Source organism: Prinia subflava, chromosome 6 (assembly GCF_021018805.1).
Source record: "Prinia subflava isolate CZ2003 ecotype Zambia chromosome 6, Cam_Psub_1.2, whole genome shotgun sequence".
NCBI lineage: Eukaryota > Metazoa > Chordata > Aves > Passeriformes > Cisticolidae > Prinia > Prinia subflava.
In genome coordinates, this window is record NC_086252.1 from 33,446,681 (window position 1) to 33,468,747 (window position 22,067).

General features: G+C 43.3%; 1 protein-coding gene across 3 annotated transcripts in view; it reads left to right on the top strand.

Annotated features, from left to right (window-relative positions):
* THSD7B (thrombospondin type 1 domain containing 7B) overlaps positions 1-21,604 on the top strand; it is a 297,483-nt gene extending 275,879 nt beyond the window's left edge. For all 3 annotated transcript variants that reach the window (XM_063400989.1, XM_063400991.1, XM_063400992.1), the window contains exons 21-29: positions 298-415; positions 6,919-7,064; positions 12,134-12,293; positions 12,638-12,811; positions 12,908-13,003; positions 14,084-14,166; positions 15,129-15,321; positions 18,678-18,765; positions 20,442-21,604. In XM_063400989.1, the coding sequence (XP_063257059.1) occupies positions 298-415; positions 6,919-7,064; positions 12,134-12,293; positions 12,638-12,811; positions 12,908-13,003; positions 14,084-14,166; positions 15,129-15,321; positions 18,678-18,765; positions 20,442-20,523 (1,140 nt within the window). In that variant the 3' untranslated portion in view covers positions 20,524-21,604. The remainder of the gene's footprint in view (positions 1-297; positions 416-6,918; positions 7,065-12,133; positions 12,294-12,637; positions 12,812-12,907; positions 13,004-14,083; positions 14,167-15,128; positions 15,322-18,677; positions 18,766-20,441) is intronic.
* The last annotated feature ends 463 nt before the right edge of the window (positions 21,605-22,067 follow it).

Here is a 22,067-nt window from a genome sequence, read left to right on the forward strand (position 1 = left end):
CAAAGCTGGGAGACCAGGGAGACTGGGACCTGGGGACCAGGGAGGTTGGGACCTGGGGACCAGGGAGATTGTGTCCTGCTGTTAGAAATCTAGGGTTCTCCTTTTGGAATGAGACCCAAACACTTGAGGAATGCTTTCAGCACTGAAACCACGTTCAGCCATTGCACCCTTGGGAGAGCTCCCCGTGAACACCGTGCTGGTGTCCCCAGGGTTGCTGCCGGTTCTTGTGTGGGTGCTTGGCTGTGGCAGGAGCTCCTGGGGCCTGGGGAAGCTGATGCCTGTGTTTCCCTGTCACAGCTGCAGCTGGAGAAGCCCGTGCCCACGAGCAGCCGGTGTGTGGTGGGGTGCGCCGTGGACTGCCAGCTCTCGCCGTGGTCAGCCTGGTCGCAGTGCTCACACACGTGTGGCGCCGGCGGTGAGTCCTGCCTGCCCTCCCGACCCCCAGAGCCCCCTCCTGCACCCCCAGTGCAGCACAGACAGCACCCACAGCCCAAGGGGGCTCAGGCAGTCCCTGAGTAGGGGTGCAGAGCTCAGGGATAGCCTCCAGCAACAGCTTCAGAGGTGGTTTTGGATGCTCTCGAGGTCCTGAGGTGGTGGGTGTTCAGAGCAGAGCAGGTAGTTTCAAAGTACTCTAAAGTGAAAAAATGCAACTTTGGGAATGGGTAGTCAGATGTATGGAGGATTATTTATTAATTAATTCAAACTCTCAGAATTCAGTCACAGCAACTTTTAACCCCAGAGATGGGGACTATGTAAAGCCAGCAAAGAGCTTGGCAGTGTTACAAGATTCTGAAGAGATAAATAAACAAATACAAAATCTCTGGTGAAGTAATTTTTAGTAATGTAATACATCCCATTGAAGAAAACACACACAGACTTTTTCCTCATTAATGTATGCCTCTATCTCTATCTTACATCCACAGGTCCCTTAACACTTAGGTGACCCCAGTAACTTCAGCAAGACTTTCTATAGCCTGTAGTGCTCACCAGCATAAGAAAGTGAAAGGATTAGGACCTTTTTCAACTTATGTGATTTAAAATACCCTTTGAGTATTGACATGATGAAATACATTGAAGGTTTTATTCTCAATAAGCTTGGGACTTTATTTCCCAGGCTTCTGGTGTGCATTAGATGTACAGCTAATGATCATTAAGATTCAAAAGCCATAATGTATATTTGAATCAAATTCACTTAAGGTCAAAAAGAAAAAAGCTCTTAACTTCCATAAAATGATTCCTTCAGATGGATTCCAGAGATCAAAGCGTGTTACAGAAAAAGCTTAATATTTGGATTAGTGCTGTTCTTTCTTTGCTGAGCTTTTAGCCCGTTTGTGAAGTAGTGCTTTCTTAACAAAAATGAATAATTCATGGACAATGTTTTAACAACAACACACTGGGAGTACTATTAATTCCAAAATATTTTTTTCTTTAAAATCCATTTTGGAGTGTTAATGCTTGTGTTGCTGAATAAACTTAATTTAATTTTTTGAGTGTTCAATCACTTACTAAGTTAAACAGAGTACAGTGCAAAAGCAGGTTATAATGTTTTTATGGTTTTTAGCATGCTCAAGGAGCAACTCACCCTATATAGTACCTGAAGGTTTTTTCATCCTGAGCATATTGCATAGTTTGCAAAAAGAGGTACTGGGGTGAAGATGTGTCTTGTATTTGGCCCCTGATCATGAAATGCTTGTGAAAGTTCCAAAGACTGGTTAAAGAGCTGCCAATTAGTACAAGGAATTACTTCATGTCCTAAATCAGAGAAAAGCTGGAAACATCTGTGCCATGCTGAAAGAGACTTTCCAGTGAGTGTCCTGGCTTTGGGTGCCAAACCTCATTGAGGCTCCTTGAACCACACAGTCAGGCCCAAGCTCAGATCGGTTTATGGGTCATCCCTGACCTCAAAAATCACAACTCTGCTGTGCTGCTGGCTGGAGAGCTGTCCTGTAGAGGCCACTGTACTACTCCTGTTGTTTAACATGGATTTGAAAGCTGGAGATAACTCTTCAGTGAACCTATGGCAGCTAAGCAGATGGGAAAACTGTCCTACAAACTGTCATAAAGAAGCCAAGTTTTGTTCAGTCCTTCTCTGAACCACCTGAACAACTTTGTGGGACCCAAGAGTCTTCTGAACCTCCTGCCAAAGCAGGACTTCAGTGAAATGGAAGTGCTCTGCATCCAGGGTATCCCGAGCACGTGGTTTATTGTCCTGCAGCCTCAGCCCTGATCTGACGTTTGCTGTGTCATCTCAGAACCTGGAGCCACTGTGGAACCAAACATCCCTGGTGAGGGGACCTTGGCACCAGTCCCGGGGCAGTGGCCCCTGTGTGATTCCAGCAGCACAAACTGTGTCACTGCAGCTGCTTCCCTGAGTGGCATTGGGTTGTCACTGCACCAGTCCCATGGCAGTGGCCCCTGTGTGGTTCCAGCAGCACAAACAGTGTCACTGCAGCTGCTTCCCTGAGTGCCAGTGGGTTGTCACTGCACCAGTCCCGTGGCAGTGGCCCCTGTGTGATTCCAGCAGCACAAACTCTGTCACTGTAGCTGCTTCCCTGAGTGCCAGTGGGTTGGAAATACTCCTGGGTGATGGCAATAACAGAGAAGGCTTTGCCTCTGCACTCATCTGCAGGTGGAGCTTCAGAGGAACACAGTGAGGGTTTCCAGCCAGAAGGGTCATGGACTGCCACATCCTTTGAAATCACCCTGAGTTCCTCGTGGGCATTCGTGGGAGCAGGATGAAGCCTCAAATTAGATAGAAAAAAATACAGGATGACAATAAACGAGCTGTGGGAATTGGCTGTAGTAAACACTCCTAACTGTGGCCTTTGCCCACTGCTTGGTGCAGCTACAATGCAGGGCTTAGGTGCTCAATGTGCAGAAATAATTCACAGCAAGTCGAAAGCAGCATTACTGGATCAGCTCACAACAGTATTTTGCTTTTCTGGCTTTTGTTGGAGAGAGTGTGAAGGGCCTGCAGAAGCACCATAAAGGACTTCAAAGAGAAACATAATTTAAATGTAATTCAGGTCAAAATTTAGTGTTGCTGGATGTGTATTTTCACATATTTTTTTACTCAAGCATTGTTGCTAACAATTTTATTCTGTCCTCCTCTTCCAGTAACAGTTTGATGTGATATATTTTAATGAGTGGTACCTTTGCTCAGGTTTTATTTTATGGAATAATGCATTTAAACATGAGGTGGTGCTGCTCTGCATGTGGCAATGGCATCTAACACAGTTCAGGTACACAGGAGCCAAAGGCGAATATATTGATTTTTATGAATGGTGATGAATAAAGCAGATCTCTCCTTCCTGCCTGTGCTGAGCCTGTGGAGATGTGTAACTGATGTTTGCCTGTTGCAGCTGTAGTTCTGGGCAGCCTCTGCTGAGGATGCTGGATAAGGCTTTAGGCTGACACTATGTTATATATAAGGGTTCCTTATATCAGTTGCTGTACTGCTATGAAAAGATGTATAGAGCTGCTTTAATGGATGATGCTTCCGTGGCTTGAATCAAAGTTACTGGAAAGATGTTTGGTGAGGATAATCCCCAGCAAATTGAATTTCTTTTGTTAAGGCAAATGAATACATGAGGATGCTGAATTTTTCTACATAAACCTTTTCCAATCCCACACAGCTTCTCCCAAGTTCTCTACCAGCAGTGCTAAATTGTATAAAACCACCTACAGCTGTGCTTTGCCATTTACAAAGCTGACTTTATCAGAGGAATTACAGGATTTACCAGGGCTGAACGTGGTGCTGTAGGTTAGTCCTCAGACCCCCAGGGACTGCAGCAGGCTGTGAACCCCAACACCAGAGTGACGTGTGGGGTGGAAGTGAAGGGACACAAGGATGCACACAAAGGAAAAATTTGGATGTTGTATTCTTCCCTGGATCGTCGCCAGTTTGGGAAAACATTTTTGGTGTTCCTTGTGAAGAACTCCTTGTGCTGCTTTCTCACCTGCTACTCAAACTTGGCAAGCTCCAGTCTGACGGGGGAGATGTTGCTGGGGAGGCCCCAGTGCTGCTGGAGGGACTGGCAAGGGGATGGAAATCCCTATTTATCACCTTTCCCACTTGCTTGTGACTGGACCTAACCTCCAGGGCTTATTTAAGTGACTTGATCCCTGCTCTGGTCTTGTGGTTCCTTGATAGAGCTGGTTTTTATGTGCTCTGCTCAAACTCACTAGGCTGGTAACAACACGTTGGTCGTTGTGACTGGGATGAAATGTAGCAGGAATTTGACTCTTCTCGGTTTCAGCCATGATGCATCACTTTGTGGGGATAAAGTACAAGTAATGGCAAGAATTTTGGGGGGAGGTAAAAAAAAAAAATATTCTTCTGTTTTGAAAATACAATTCTATATTCCTGAGATGCAATTCTTGCTGCTGACACAAAACAGAATTTTAAGTGACCAGCATTAACATGACTGGCCTCTTTTTTTTTCCCTTTCAAAACCAATTTGAGGATATGAAGAAATGTGTATTTTCAATTTCAGCACAATTTCCATCCTAATGTTTGTATCATATAACATTGCAGAGCAGAGGAATCAGAGATACGGCCAATTCATTGGGAAATTAGAGAACTAATTTCTAAAGAAATAAATAGGATTGCTTCAACTCTTCTAGAGTTTGTACTGGAAACAAAAGTTATTTCAGATGCAGTGAGATTCTGGTCTGCATAGGCAGCAAAAGATAAGGTATTTAAAAATTAAAAATGGAGTTTTTCTGCTGCCTGAGTGGTAATAAACACCTAGATCATGGTTTTGGAGTAAAAAAACAATTAAAACTGTAAAAAACTCACTGCAGACATTGTGCAAAGAAAGGTTTCAATGAAATTTCTTTCTTCAGTTATTCATTCACCATGTTAAAAGAAAGTGATAGATTGAGTCAGGCCAAGCTGACCAGTGGAACTGTAGTGAGTTTCAGTAGTTTGGATAACCAAATGTGGGAAACCAAGATGGAAAGAAAGGTTGTTAATTCGTCTTTCTGTTCAGTGATCTTCCCATTTACATATTGCTAGAAACATATTAAACAGAGTGTACAGAAGGAAATTATTTAGTTAATTAAAATAGCTTGATGAATGCTTCAGGCTTTCAGGTCCCTGCTAATGAAATTGGTTCTTTTAACCTTAGGAGATGTCCTTTTCCTTAGCTCCATGCAGGGAGCTGATGCCTGGCAGGGTGACCCCAAACCCTGCAGCCAAGGCTGTTGCCCAAAGAACCTTTTCCATTGCTCACCAGTACTCAGCAGGCAGCATTAAAACAAATTTAGCAAATTTGGTCTCTGGATGGAGAAGAGGGAACAGCTAATTTTGGCCAGCTGGGCTGGGGAAAGCTGTTGTGGGGTTCGTCCAACAGCAGGTGGGGAGATTTTTCTTCCCTTGCTCTGATCTTCCAGTAAACTACAGGACTTCCCCTTTTCCCCTTTTCCCCTTTTCCCCTTTTCCCCTTTTCCCCTTTTCCCCTTTTCCCTTTTCTGTCCTGTCCTCTCCCATTGCTCTCTTCCTTCTCCTTCCCTTTTTTTTTTTCCCTTTTTCCTTTCTTTCCTCCTTTCCTCTCAGCTGGTAGGAGTTTTTCCACCTCCTGATGTGTCTGATTCTGTGATGGCTGAATGCACAGTCATGTGAGGAGCAGCTTTTATCATCAGTTCTGTTACAAACTGCCCAAGTCTAGGGGATTAAAACTGGAAAAGGAAGAAGTCTTAAAATTTGTTTTAATGGGTTTAAAAATGGAATTCAGTGGGTCAGAGCAAGGGAACAAAGGGAAGAGAGCTTGCTAAGGTATCCCATCAGTGCCTTTTCCAGGTGTGTCTGCTTTTAATTTTTATTTGCTAAAATATTTTTGGAAACCTTGCTCTGTGGATTGTCATGGTGACGGATATCAGAGATGGGCCTTACACCTGCAGTATCCTTAATTAAAAATCATGTGCATAAATAGCTGGGAGAAGGATCTGGCAGCCTCCCTGGTTTGCAGGGTGTTTGCTCCCCCACCAGCCTCCCCTCTGCTCACAGAAGCAGCTGAAGGGTGGTGATCCAAAAGGGAGAGCTCCACCACAACACCTTATCTCTTCCTTTGCACTGGGTTAGCAATTACCACTCGCCTCTGCCTTGTTGTATTTGTCTGCCCTTACTGCCCAGACCTTTCCCTTTTTAACTAAATCCGCATATATTGAAAGACAGGGCAGAAATTTTATCCCCAGCACAATCTTCTGCATCCCACTCATAAGGGCTTTTTCTTTTCCACTTTTCTTTTTAATTGGAGATGGAATTCTAATTGAAACATTTTGAGTGAAAACATTCCTGGACATAAATGGACAGCAAAGAAGGCAGAAATGGAATTGCTGTAACTTTAATGAATATATTCAGTTTTATTAGTTCAAAAGTAGTACCATAATTGCTTTTTCCATTCAGTGGCTGAAGAAGTTTTCACCAATAATAAATAGGTTTTTAATGGAAATGGTAGAAGTGGTTATGGACGGTAATAACCACTACAGTGTTTGCAGTTTTCAAATTAGGTCCACATAATTGCTCATAAAAAGAAAATTTCATTTGTTAAAAATCTCTGGAAACATATTGAATGTGTAACGGTAGAAATGCTGCTGCCATAGGAATTATTTTCCTGTCATATTTAATAATCAGGGTCTAGTCAAGTATTTAAATCTGTTGCATAAACAAATACTATATTTGGAAAACACACAAAACCGTGTTTAAAAAGTGTGCTTGAAAATATTAGTGACTGCATTTCTTCGACTTAGCAATCGCATCCCTATTATCCAAACAGCCATCCCAATTAATTGCTTTTTTAACAGATTTTAGCGCCGGGAAATGAACTAGAAATGGTGCTAAATAACAAAATGTGTCTTTGTTTCTTTCTTTCCCTCTCTCTCTGGGTCTCCTGGGCCATGTGCTGTCTGTCCTAGGCCAGATGGTGCGTGGGCGCTCCGTGGTGCTGCGGGCGGCGGGCGAGGGCCGGCCCTGCCCGGAGCAGCTCACGCAGCACAGGAGCTGCCCGGTGAAGCCCTGCTACAGCTGGCTGCTGGGGCCCTGGTCCCCCTGCACCCTGCAGGTACGTGAAGCCCTGCTACAGCTGCCTGCTGGTCCCCCTGCACCCTCCAGGTAGGGCTTTCTCCACCTTCCCCACGCCTGGGAAGCGGCAAAACCCATCAGCACATCGTGGGGTTAATTGCTGGTGGTGGGCTGAGGGTGTCTCTGTGGCTGGGGAAGGTCTGTGGGGAGGAGGGGGAAGCTCAGGAGCAGTGAACCCCTGCCCCTCACCTTCCAGCCAGCAGCAGCCATTCATAAGGAGGGATATGGGTTCAGGGACTCTGAACTCGTGGAGTTACTGCAGGGGATTTATGGAGTGAATGTGTTTGACTGGGCATAGTCATGGTGACCTGTAATATAATTACAGAAAATATCTCTAACAAGAAAATAGATACACTAGATATCAAGGCAGCTTAGCCTATTTTAATCTTTTTTTATTTCCTGTTTTTTTGAAGGACTGTATAGTAGGTCTTCCCCCCCAGGTCTCCAGTACAATAGTGTGAGTTATTGTATGAAGGGCTGGTTTCTACTTTCTCCTTACCCTGGCTATCTTTTTAATGATCTAAAAATGTCTGGATTCCATTCCCATGTGCTGTGCCTACGCCTGCCACCTCTGCCCAGCACTGGGGCCGTCATTTTTTCACTGGCAATGACTTCCATCAAGCTTGAATTGACTTTTTCTTCCTCTCTGTGCTTTTTCTTCTCTCCTTATCTGTTAGATCACATTTCCAATATTAAAACATATTACTTGGTAACCCAGTTTAAGCAGAGGTGAATCTTTCACAGTGAGGTTTATCAGCCTGCTTAAATCTGGCTCTGGCCAGATGGAGGTAGAAGTGTGGTGGAAAGGAGCCCTGTCTGGTCCCAGGGGACAAGACCTGTGCCAGGTCTGTGGCTGCTTCTCCACATCATATCACGAAGGAGATTGAAGCCAATAATGCACATAAAGACACACATCCCTTGTGATTTCTGCTCTGCCAGTGCCTTCAGTACCCACGTGGTTTCTCTGTGGTGGAGGGATGTGTAGTGAATATGTGAGTGGCACAATAAATACCCAGGTTTTTCACAAATGAAATCTGGATTGTGACAGTCCAAGATCAGAGAAACAGAAGTATATTTGTATTTTCTCTAATCAACAACTCTTTGCAACTAATGATGTGAATGTGGTCCTTGTATGTGCTGTACTCAGCACATATAAAATGTATACAACATATGTATAACGTAAAAATTACAAAGTGATAGCATCAGCTGATATTTTGTCCAGCTAACATAAGCAGATTCTGTTAAACATCAGGGAAGAGACCTTCAACCATAGGAACTAACACAGCTGCTAAAAAATCAGTAGGGAAGCTGAATTAAGGCCGTGGCTTACTCCAGATAAATAACACATTGTGCAGATTAAAGTGTGCCCATCCCAAACCCAGCTAAATTTCAGCTCAGAGCGAGTAATCACAGCGTTCTGTAACCCAGATACCATCCCTGCATTCAGTGAGTTACAGCCCGCTTCCCTCCTTCAATTACCACAGAGCAGTTTCTCTCCCCTTTGCTTTGTTTTGGAGAGAAGCCATTCTATTCATGTTCACTTCTCTTTAATGAGGTGCTTAGGAATTAAATGTAGTTCATAAATACAGGGTGATTTATTCCTGTGCTTTACCAGAAAAAAGCTTAAGCCTGCGTTTCTAAGGAAAGCTTTCAGAAGTCCTGTTTTCAAGGATGCTTTGTGAAATAAGCTAAAGCATCCTATGGTAAGGCCAGAACACACAGTGTGAAGATGTCTTCCTGTAATAATAGAATCGGGACAATTAATTATAAGGCTAAAATATTTTTTTCCTTGTATTATAACTGAGACTGCAATTCCTCGTTGTAGGAGGAGTATTTTACACTAAATTGACTTCATGTGGATAATTAGAGGTGTCTTGGTGGTGAGGAATAGAAGCCTGCTAAGTGTTCTGTGGTGCTGATTGTCAGGGTGTGGAAATCAGCGTGTTGCACCCCAAGTGATTGCACTCCTCCCAGGCAGCATGGGGTATTTCCCCTGCATGCAGAGGGGTGCAGAACTCAGGAACTGGTCAGTGCTTCCAGTTTTAAAGGGTTACAGGACATTAATCATTTTCCTCCTAGAGTTGAAGTGGTTTATCCTAATTAGCTTAAAAAAAAGAAAAAAATTAGCGGTGTCTGACACTGTTCATCATTTTTTCCATTAAGGGTATGTAAGTGGAATAGCCAGGCATTATCAAACACAAGCTGGCTGACATTCCTAAAAGGACTAAGAACCTTTCCTTTCCAACAGTTTAAAAAAAACGCCCTTAAATGTGATCATGCAACACTCCCTCATTAGAGAGACTTTTACCTGATTAAATTCTCATCAACCTGTGAAAGCATTGTCCAGTCAACTCTTCACCTAAAATAATTGTGAATACATGAACCCCAGTAAAAGCCAGAAAGGGAAAACTTTTCTTGAGGGCACATCTGGGTGAAGCATCTCATTAGGGCTGTTACCTCCTGTCCTGTTAGAGTGTTACATGTGGGAAGTACCAGATGTGATGTGAGGGGAGGCTTGTGGAGATGCTGCCTTACATTAGTGTGTTCCTGAAATCCAGAGATTCCTGACTGTCCAACACAGGAGGTGTAAAATAAACCTTCTCCTTATTTTCCCATCAGGTGAGAGGTGGAGGCTCCATGCAGGTGCTGGTGGAGGGGCACGTACATCCTGTATTTAGCAAACCCAGCATGGGTTCTGCCTCCCCTGTAGGATCAGCATGGGAATTTTTGCAGACAAATGGCAGGAATCCCTTGTGAAAGTCAAATTCCCACACGTTTCCAGCAAGGAAATCATGACTCAAGAGGCAAACCCTGGTTCTAGGCAAACTTCAGAGGATCACACCTTCCAAAGAAGAGCGTTTAGAACAAGGAATTGATCCTGAGTTTTGAATATGTGATGGTTTCCTTGGCAATTCTCTGATTAGCAGCTATGCCCTGCATCCTCAGTGTGCCATTGCTGGCCCAAACTTCCTTTGGTTCCACACCTATTAATTAGGTCTTCAAATGTATAATTCTGGGGACATGAATAATTTTGAAGATGATAAGGAAGTTAATGCCACGCTTCTGCATCACTTAAGACCTTTTCAAATATACCAAAAAGCATGTCCTACTGTAAGTGACAGGGTGACATTTCAAGTGTGTTCAATTGATTGTAAAAACCCATTGCAGGTCTTGAAAGAAAGAAAGAAAGTGGGAGCACTGGTAAAGACTAAATCTTTCTCTTTGGATTGTTTCAAGAATTCATAGCGGTTTTTTGCTTGTTTGCTTGGAGTTTTTTTTTGTTTTGTTTTTGTTTTTAATTTTATTCTAGACATCAGAAAACATGAATGTACCTCCAGTATAGTGTGACAGAAAAATGAAGTCTTGCCTGTGGCGTTTATAGTGGAAACTGTTCTGAAAAAAAAATTGTTTTGACCTATTTATTTCTCAGTATTCTTATTACTTATATATTGATATATATATATAAATATTGATATACTGTTTATAGAAGAAGTATATATTTGAAAACTCTTCTTGTCTTCTCCAGTCATTTAATCATTGAGTCACTTTGAACTGGAAATACTGCAGTTTGATTAGTGCCCATTTCCCCCAAGAATATTCTCCCTTCATCTTCTGTTCCCAGAACAGAAGCCATTCATCTGGTTCCCAGAACCAGCCATTTCCAAGCACTCTAACCCAGTGTTGGACAGCTGCACGGGTTTTTCACACACCATTAATCTCAGACCACAACAGAAGTTTCAGCAGTGAAAGAGTAATTTAGAACAGCAAGTTACACACTGACCAAAGTGAAACACTGTGTTAAAAACTTGGAATCTGGCTGCATGTAGTAAATCTACGCTTCTTTAAGAGGTTTTAGATTAGCAGCTGCTCTAAATCCAGCTAGTTATGTTCTTACTTCCATTTCGTTGTGGATCTGCAGCAGAAGGGAGGGAGAGAATGCACAAGCTGCCAGGTGTGTGCAGGAGAGGCATCCTCGAGATTCCTGCTAGCAAACCTGCTGCTGGATGAATGCACTCAGTAGGAGCCATTCTGTTTTGCAGATGAAGTCCATTATTCTAAAAGAATCCACTGCCAGGAAATCCAGAGGAGCATTTCCCTTGCTTATATAAAGGCAATGTTTCTTCCTTCTTCTTGAGTTTTGTTTACTGAATTTTTCTAAAGTGCCGTTCCCACGAGGCTTCAGGTGTGTGTTCATGAGGCATCGTGCAGGCATGAGGCACCTCAACAGCATCACAGCTCTTCCTCTGGGGAGAATGAAACCATCCCACCCTCTAGAAACAGCCTCAGTGCTTCATCTCTCAGAGCATCCTCAGCCCTTGATCATAACTTTAACCAAGGAATGTTGATTTTCCACTAAAGGATGTCACCTTCAGTAGTTTGGTGTGTGCCTCGGTATTTCAGGAGTGGGATGATGAGAGTGAAGTGGCTCAGGTGGAGCCTCCTTTCTCTTGTTCAGATGGGGTTTAGTGCTGACAGGGGATGCCTGACATGGGTTGGTGTTTTGGTGCAGTGTGTGACATGAGCTGGTGATCTCTGCTCCAGATCTGGTCACTCCCTTTAGAACATGACACAGACAGCCCACAGTGCAGTAAGGATTTTTGCTGTTGCAGGGTTTAAATCATGTGAGTATTTCTCCTGGGCTCTGTCATCAAAGGAGGGAAGAAGAAATGTCTGTTCCTTAAGGGCAAGCCCTGCTTTTGGCTTCTTGAGAGGAGCCCAAAATGTCTATGCTCATCTAACTTGGCATTAATTAAGAATCAGTAAATTTATTAATTTGAATAAAAGGTATGAAAGGCAGACCTCAAAGGAGGTCTTAATCCTTTATGAATGTATGCTCTTCCACCCCTTTGATAATGACAGTTTCACGTGTGGCCCTGCCTCCGAGCTTCTGCAGAGAGGTGTACAGAGGAGATCTCCAGATGTCTTCTCATACTGGGGATACTGTTGCAGACCAAATTTGAAGACTTTTCATACAGAATCAGCTGTGTTTCCTCTGTCCTCTGCTAATGTCATTGATGTGTGCCTCTGTTCCCTTTCATCATCCCACAGGGTGGACAGTGTGGAGACGGATTGCAAGTCCGCAACCTCACGTGTGTGGTGCACGATGCATCAGCTTCTGCTGCATCCAAACCGGTAGAAAATGCATTATGTGGTGAGCTACCATCGAAAGGAAGTGTGCTGCAGTTACCCTGCTCTGTGCCTTGCCCAGGTAAAGGCTTTGGAAGGTCACAGTGAATTTTCTGCATATGGTAGCTGTCTGAGGTGGACATGCTCCCGTAGTTCTGAGTACTGTCAGGTTTGTACCTTGTACAAATCTGTGCTTCAGCAGATCAGGTAAATGCTCAGTCTGCTGTTTCTAGACAACCTGAGAAAGTCTTCCTTTGTTTTTTGAGAAAATGAGATACCCCATGAAGCAGAAAATCTAAATATTGTGTACTACTGAGAGATGTCCTAGGGATGTTTCACTATTAAAGCTGTTGCATGCTTAGGTTAGCCTTATCCTTTAAGGCTAATTCTCTTTGAAAACCTGTGATTTCTTGTTTCAATGTGCAGGCGACTGCCACCTGACAGAGTGGTCGGAGTGGAGCTCCTGTGAGCTCACCTGCATCAGTGGCAGGAGCTTTGAGACCAGCGGGCGCCAGTCTCGCTCCCGGGCCTTCCTCGTGCAGTCCGCAGAGAGCCGGGGGAGCTGCTCTGGCCAGGAGGTGGAGACCCGGCCCTGCTCAGGTAGCTCTGCCCTCTGTCTCAGCGCTGCTTCCTGCCCCTCAGGGGTCTGTTCTGGGGCTGTTGCACACTGAAGGGTGACTGGTGTTGATGTTGCAGGAGGGAAGTGTTACGAGTACCTGTGGCAAACGGGCCCGTGGCGAGACAACGTGCGCGCGGTGTGGTGTCAGCGCTCGGATGGAATCAATGTCACAGGTATGTCCCCAGCTGGCCTCGCACACTTGTGAATGAAATCCTCCACAGAGGCTCTGCTGCATCTGTTGCTCAGAGGGAGTTGGGCATCCTTCCTCGCTCTTCCAGAATTTCGGTTTGGATTTTTTGTGTGTAGGAAAGACAGGTGGGAGCTCACCAGCCTTGCTGTCAGATCAACATCACACGTGTATTGCACGGGAGTATTTGGGCTAATTGCCCTTGCTGTCAGGCTGGTCATGGGAAGAAATGAGTGCACACATACGGAAGGGCTGCCTGGGCTGGCTTGCACAGCCCTCAGTTCAACCTCCCCGTGGCTGTGAAGAGCAGAGGGGAACATCACACATGTGGTAGAGACCCCATCTTCTGTACCTCCCCTGCTTTTCAAAACACAGGAGTCTCAAATCGCTCAAACTGTGAGATTCCTGCTGTTGCCGTGACCTACAAATTCTGCCTGTGCAGGATGAAAAAGGAGATTCGTGGTCAGAACTTTGAAGCTCCATGGGAGATTGACAGAGGCAGTAGAGCCGCATATCCATGGGATCTCTTTCAATATGCACAGAGTAAATGAGGAGAGAGTAGAAAGGAAAATGCAGATGTTCATGTCTAGTTCTATTTATAATGACTAGTTAGGATAATAACAAAAGTCTTATGTGCAAAGGTTGCCAAGTATTTAAGAACTCATTAACATGTTTTTATTCCTATAGAAGCACAGGCTTTCCCAAGTGAGGATGGGCAAGGGCGTTATGTGGATTATGTCTTTTTATGTAGATAAGACATTAATGAGGACACAGAAGATCTGCATCTAATTCCAGATTCTGTCCCCAACTTCCTATATGGCCAGTGGCAAATTGCTTAAATCTGTATATCTCTGTTCTCCATTAACAAGATGGGAGTGATAATAATTCCCTGCCTTGTTAACGCAAATTAATTAATGCGATGCCTACAGATATTATGCTAATATGCTTAATAGACTAGTATTTAACTATATAAAATAAGCAGGCAAGCACTTCTTACACTGTGGTGATCTAAGGCAAAAACATTTTGAAACATGCCCTTGAAAGCACTCAGAATCTTCTTTTGCAGGAGGGTGTCCTCTTCGGACGAAGCCTGCCGACGTCCAGCACTGCAGCCCAGCGTGCAGAAAACCCTTCTCCTACTGCACACAGGTAACTGCTGGCTGCAGAGCAGGGCTGGGAAATTAACTCTGAGAGATTTAATCAATTAGATTGCATCCTAGATTGCATTCCAGGACTTAGAAAATAGTTTCGTTTGTCCGTGGTACCACCTCGAGGATGTTGTGGGAATTTCATCCTGAAAGCAAAACATGAACCTGCACAAACGAGTGATGGAGTATTTATGTGGTGTTGCAAGTTTGGGTTTGTTCTATGGAGGGGTTTTGGTTTTGATTTTAAAACTAAACCTCTTGGTTTAATTTTAATTGAGTGCTGTAGTACTGTTCTTTAGAAAAGGAACTATTTAAAACTTCTGTAAAAGAGGAGATGAAGGAGCATCAGTCACCTGTTAAGATCAAGAGTATCAGACCCATAGACAGACATTATAGATTTAAGACAATTAACAAAGGAAAACAATATTTTAAAACCATTTTAAATAGAAATACAGAAAACTGAGTTCCTATTTAGACTACATACTTCTAAAAAAACTCTTGAAGAAACTGCTTGGTCTGATCCAGGGTAATGGATATTTGGTCATAAGAAAACCTCCTTTTAGATAGCCCTGTGAAATACTGGAGTGGAAACGTGAGGAGAGTTTTGGTCTGAAGGGGGATTGGTTTTGGTTTATCTGTTCTATTGTCCAGCAGGGTCAGTGGGAAAATTGTTACTGACAAGAGGAGTTTGCCACAGCTTCCTGTTGTGAAGCTATTGACATGAAAATATTTGTATGTTGGACTTCTCTGTAATTACTGGCTCCTTTTCAACCAATTCCCCAAATATATTTGAGCTTTTTTGAACTGAAAGGGGCTTGCAGGCACCAGTTCGTGGCTGGTTTGGTGTGGTGGTGGTGAATTTATGTGTGCAGGTTGCAGTTTGTTCAGGCTTTCCCTACAGCGTGCACTGTTCTGTGAGAGGGCACTGTTTGGTTTAATGCTGAATTCCCTTTTATCTCCCAGAGAGGAGTCTGCGGCTGCGAGCGGGGATATACAGAAATAATGAGATCAAATGGGCTCCTGGATTACTGCGTGAAGGTACCAGGTTTAGAAGATAAGAAAGCTGATGTTAAGACCATTGCCGGAAAAAATAAACCTGTCAACTCCAAAATGCATGACATTTTCAAAGGATGGTCTATTCAACCTTTTAATCCAGGTGAAAAACTTAAATATGAATGGAATAGATTGTCTTTAGGAGTTTTCTGTAGTAGAAGGGTACAAGCTCTGTAGGTGATAACATCAGAGATTGTGTCTGGGAGCTGCAGAGCGACCTCCCAGTTTCCAGCTCGTGTGCTGCCTTTCATGCCTTTGTGCCTGTACAGAGGAATCACAGTCTCTTCTGTTGAGAGATAGCAAAGACAGGATGAAGCAATAATATTTTGCAAAAGCATGCTCATGTGTGATTTGGGGAGATGTTTAGAACTTTTATCTGATGATGTTTCTAGAAGTAATACGTTTGGACTAGGAAAGATATTGATCACGAGCGCTTCAGAAGTTTCAGAGCAGAAAGTGCTTAAGGGCTCATTAAAGAAAACATTGGTTGTTTCTTGCCATATTTGAAAAATATATGAAAAGAACAGGGTGGAAAGTCTACAGTTTAGTCTTGGGGGTTGAAGTTACAACATTAAAAGTGTCCCACAAAGGCAGACAAGCTGCTGTGCCCAAGCAGCTCACCCCAGGTGCATCTTTGACATCCACAGCATAAAATCCTTCCCAGCTGGAACCTCAGACTGCATGTGCCCAGACTGGTCCATTGCTCTAATACCTGATTCCCATTTGACTGTTGTTTTGAAAATTAATTCATTAAAAAAAATTTCTGAAATGCAAACAGGACTTTAAAATGGGAAGCAAATGTGTCAGGCACATCAGGTTTTACTGAAAGGCATCTCTGTTCTCCTGGCATTATAAAATACTGGCAGTGCAGTTCTTCCCCCTCTTCAGGTACCTGCCATTGCATTTGTTTGCAATTAGCTCCTAATGAACACGAGACTTTGGAAAACATGTAGTGAAAGGTTCTGTTAGGGGATTCGGGGAGCCATAATTCTGTCTGATATATGTGATCACACTTTGAATGTTACATTTACATATTTGATTTGCAGACAGTGGTTAACCTTTGCGTTGACAGTCTCTGGGCTCAGAGAGCTCAGTCCAAAGCCTTTTAAAGTTGGCTGCTTTGTGATCAAACCCTTCATCCAGTTCTTACACAGTTCACCAGCAGTTTGAGTCACAGGTTTGGGGTTAATTGCCTTTTTGTCAACATCCCTGGCCCTCTGTAGGTTGTCTTACTTGGGTGTCATCTCTTTAGCTGGTACCTTTATGGGGTTAGAAAAAGGGAGGGAGGTGTAGGTGGATACTGCAGTCCTCTTTTTTTAAATCAGCATTTGAGTCTGCACCAGTGAAAGTTTCTGGAGGGCATTAGCTCAGTGAGGAAACTCACCCAAGAGAGAGTCTGCAAGAGAAATAGTGACTGAGGCACTTTTACAGAATATGGTGTTGCTTAGGTTTAGGGCAGAAATGTTATAGAAAAAATATATGGGAAAGGAATAAAGGTGCTCCATGCGTGCTAAATGTATCACCAACCCTGTGGCATCCTGCAGTTCACTCTTCAATCTGTGCTCTTCAGACCCCAGCTCAAGGCTGGTGCTCTTCAAATCACTCCCCTTTGTCTAACTTCACAACAAAATGTGTAATTGCTCCCCTCAAGGAGGCTCTCAGGCTCAGTAGTCTGGGGATTTGCAGCACTCACTGCTGGCTGAGCCAGGAAACCAGAGTTACCTCCCTGTTCTGCAGCTGATAGCAGGTCTGTGGTGAGAGCTGCCTGTGTGGATGGCATTTAACACCCTGCAGCACCACAGTCCTGGACATTGTGCTGGTCAGTGAAGTACCTGTGCCTTCTTTACCTCATCTGGGGTTTCCCTTCCATTTGGGGAAGGGAAACTGTGCCACTGTTTGACACAATAATTTTATTTTGATTTAATGAGGCTGACGTTTTTGTTCTTCTAAACACTCTACAGGAGTGCACAGAACTGATTTCAAATCAGGCTGTGTTTTTCCTCTCATAACCACACTCTGAGGGGCCAGAGTTCAGGTACAGAAACTTTTCTTCAACTTGAGAGGCAACTTAAATAGCATTGTTTGAATTGTCAGATGACATGGTCCAGTGCTTTCTGCTGGAGATGGAGAGCAGAGCTGCCTTCACAGCAGACAGGCTGTGGCACCTTCATGGGGCTGTGACAGTCCCTCTGCAGGATTGCTAAATATTTATTTCTTGGCCATCTCCAGATGAGAGGGCAACAAATTTCCTACCTAGACTTCAGCAAAATACCTCAAACAAACCAAGCCAGGCCTGATGAACAGAGCTTTTCTCACATGGGAGATAGTCTGCAAGTGTTTTGAGGAGCAGAAGAAAATCTGTGAGAGGTACTCAGCTTTTCCACAAAGTCTGGAAGAAAAATGAGAAAGAATGGGATCTGATTAAATGTGCTTCCCTTTGAAAAAATTTGTCATTCAAACATAAAATGAAATGAGGGCTCAGTGATTGTCCCTCTCACTTGAGTGAATTTGAAATGGCCTCTGTCAAGCCGTGTCTGTGGGCACAGCACAGGTTCCTGTTCCTGCCTCCAGAGTGTATTTGCAGCTCTGGTGATGTGGATCAGCTCCGACTGCTGCTCTGTGGAAAAGTACCAGCCCTGCTCCCTACAAGGAAAGCTGTGCAGCCAGAAACAGAGCGAGGAACAGAAATATTGATCTTTCAAAAATCGCTGTTATTGTTAATGCAAAGCTTGTAATTAAGGACTTGTCCAAGTGAAGCGTTCTGAGACAAGGGAATGTTTGAACAGACTCAAACCCACCTGTGCATGGAGGGGTTCCTGCAGGGGTCCCGGGTCACTGGAGCCTAAAAAGCCCAATCCACAGCCTCACCTTGTCATAAAGCCAGTTTTGTCTGCTGCTCCTGTGGCCCAACCAGCAAGCTCTTTCCCAGCTTTATCCCTCTTTCTGTTACAAAGCCTATTCTTGTTTTTATTCTAAGCTGAATTTGTTCCCATTTGTTGCCCAAGTGTTTCCCAGTTCTAAGCAGCTTTTCCACTCGTGCTTGCTGGTGTTTACCCTGGCTGACCCCCAGGTCTTTATGGAGAACAATCCCATCCCTTCTCAGCCCTCAGCTGAACACATCAGGTGTTCCCTGTGTGTGTCTGGGTCAGCTCAGCATTGAACTGCCTCTGTCAGAGCAGCCACTGGGCTCTGGAGGGAATGGACCCCTATTACCCTGAGCCTCTGCCCCTTTCCATTAAAATTTTATCTTTAAAATTAGGGCTTTTTTCAGAAATCTTCCTTACTATCAAAAATATGGGGTTTATGAATTACTCACAGACAGTCCCTGCTGTGTTCCCCATCAGTGATGCAACTAATTTCTCTTCAATTGATCTCTTAAAACTTCATGTATTTTAGAATCAAGTTTTTTATTCTCTCCTCTTCTACCTCTGTCCTGTTTCCTCCCCTGTCTTCCAACAGATGGTAAACTGAAGATATGGGTGTATGGAGTATCAGCTGGAGGGTTCTTCATCATCGTTTTCCTGATTTTTACATCTTACCTGATGTGGTGAGTATGGCAGGTGTTCTGTCCTTAAATAAAAGCTAGTTTGTTTTTATTTAAACAATCCAAAATTCATCACAACTCTGCATTGCAGGCATTTAATGCTCAAGGCTTCAGGAAGGGATGGAGGTTTGACTACCTACTTCATTTGGCCCCTACCTCAGAGTAATTAAAACTCTCCAAATTGTAAATGTTACAGCCATTATTGTGAAGAAGTTTGGTGGCCATTCAGGGACAGAATTATTTTTGGTTATCAATAGGCCCTTATATTTATTCAGACGACTTCTGGGATTAGAAAAGGGTTTTATTGTATTCTTCAAAAAAAGATAAAGTAAAACTGAAGAAAGCAAGGAGAGTGATTGGAACAAGGAGCTGGCTTCGGCTCAAGGAAGGACTAAATAGAATAGGGACATTCAGCTGAAAAATGATGTTTGATGTGGGAATACAATAGAGATCTATGAAATCACGAATGGGGGAGAAAAGGGTGCTATGGAATTTTTATCTCCCACAATAAAAGAAGTAGGAGGCATCTGATGAAATGGTCTTTTAAAATAAACAAAAGATATTATTTTTCACACAATGCATTATTACCTTGTGAGCTTGCTGCTGCCAGGGCTGTGCATTCCAGAAAGATAAATGGATTCAGAGATGGCATAAGAGTTCATGGGAGATTGGGTCACTTGGTATTAATTGTGGTTTCTTGGCTGTTCGCTACAGCTCAGAAAATCCCTAAATAGGTTTTTGCAGTGAATAGATCAGGTAAAACATGTCCTGTGTCTAAAGCTGCTCTCACCAGCTGTTGTTAAGGACAGGGTACCAGCCCTGCACCTTTAGTCCCGGGGCTGTTGGGTTTTACTGGGGGTGAGGGTGTGTGCCCTCCTCCAGTGCAGGGAGGTGAGCCCAGCCTGACAGAGCTCGCCTTGCCCTCCTGCTCTGGGTACTTGGAAAGGCTCTGCCACTGATGCCTCTGCAGGACAGAAAGAGAGAAGTGGGACCATCCAGGTGTCCTGCAATTCCCAAGGGTTTGGCCTGAACTTACAAACAGTTGTGGTGCAGGCTGGCCCAAGCCCTGTGCAACCAGAGAGTCACAGCCGTGGCCTGCCAGCATCACCTGCTTCTATCCAACAGTTTATTCCCTTTCACTCTCTTAGTCTTTCTCTCATTCTCTCTCTTGGGTTAAAAGCTCAAATAATAGCTTAGCAGCTGCTTTTTTTCCAAGCCATGTAGCTCCATTTCTCTGTGCCTTCACAGCAGAGGATACAGAGGATTTTTTAAATAACATTACACCCTTCTCCATCTCGTGGAGGCTGCTGAGGAAATGCATTTCTCAATAATAATTATTGTTGCTTCAATACTATGCCAAGAAAAAATGAGAATATCCCACTCCCAGACAGCTCATGTTCCAATTTTTCTGCGAGTTGTTCCTTGTTTTGTCAGCTGTGAGAGGAGGTAGGAGATGAATGTGCTTTATTTCCTCTGCAGATGTGGGGCACAGCTGGCTGCCCCTTTCTGGCAGGCTGTGTGTCCTTACCCACACATGAGAGCACCAGAGGGGCCACCCAGTTACAGCATTCAGTAGCCACTGTGGAAAGTTGATTTTTTAAACGGAAGTTTGGGGGTTGATGATGTTTCTGAGCTTGTTACAGTTTGTAATTTTGGCTTCTGAATTGCTTTTCTTGCAGCAAAAAAACGAAGCAGCATCAAAGCCCTCCACCACAGCAGAAGCCTCTGACCCTGGCCTATGATGGAGACATTGATATGTAACATAAACCAGAAATCCAAATGTAGACATCGACTGCCTTAACTGCTTTCTTTTTTGGAACTCTGCGACTTCTCAGTTTTTTGAGGAATCTCCTGATGTAAAATATCCTGGGCAGAACAGAAGTATTGCAAGCTGAAAATTTTGCCACCTCTTTATTAAAAAAAATCAATGGGGTAAAAAACTTGGATCTTGTGCAACTTTTCTGAAGACATCAGAAACTACATCCCTTCCTGTTGAACAATGGGAATAACAAAAAAAGAAAGAGAGAATCTACAGACATCAAAAGGAATTGGTTAAAAAAAAAGGCATGACAATCCCAAGGAAATGGTGACATTTACTGTAAATGACAAGTTTGACACAGCATCATTATGCACTATATTAGTGCAGGGTTCTTTATTCTTCACATACTTCAACAATGAGTTTTCTAGTGTTTACATTTCGTTCAAAGACTTTAAAACCAGATCATGTATTTTGAGAAATGCAAGGAAGAATGAGTTGAAGTGTCTGAAGTTATCAGGTTTTCTAAAGTTTCTTCTTTCTTATCCTGTTTTCTAGTCTGGAATATGATTTTGCTTCATTTCCACCTACAGGACAGAATAAGGATTGTTATGAAAAGGCATAGGTGGTTTCTTAACCAAGAATATTTTCTAAAGAGCTGAGTAGATAGGTGTTTTGATGAATGGCTAGAGGATTTGATTGTTTTAAAAGGATTTTAAATTAAATTAAACCATGTAGATACATTATGGCCAGTTTAAATCGTTATTCAGTTTAATTAAAACAAACTCTGCTTTTGTATTTAAATTTTCTTATCTGAAATATTTATAAATTCCTTTTTTTGAATTTAATTACCTGACCTCATTTAATATACATCAAACACAAATGCAGTTTGTAGAAGGTCTTGCTTTTTTAAATGTTTCAGAACCACTGAGAAGTTACATGTCGTAAAATTCCGGGAACATTTGAAGAGGGTAAGTGTTTATAATAGTGTGTGTTGCAAGTAAGAAAGTGCCATCTTGTGGTATTGACTTGTATTTATAAGCAAATAAAATGCTAAAGAGAGTGAGAAACTTGCTTCTGGTATGTTGAATTAAATGTGTGTAAACAACTTGTGTATTAGTCATTTACTGACTCTGAGATTGGCCTGGATTTCAAACTCCTCTGGCATTATTTTGTGCTGCAGTGATTAGTGAGAGAAAGAGTACAGACAAGTGCAAGTCGAGAGAATAATTGCAGGGCTGGAGAATGCTTGGTCTTATTTTTAACTCAATGCTGCTGCTTATTCCAATAACCAGAAGAGAAAAAGAGGAGTTGTCACCAGCCCAGCACCTCTGTGGTCCTTCCCCATCCAGAGGTACCTGGATCATCACAACAGATGGGTATGGCAGGGGCAGAAGGCTCATCTTGTCACATTGCTATTCACAGCATTTGAAGTGGTTTGAATGCTATGGTTTTATTGAAAAAATGATGGAATTGTAGATGGATTTCCTTCCCTAGGTCGGGATCCCACCCACCAGCATTGCTCTTGCAGTGTTGGATTGAGATGGTG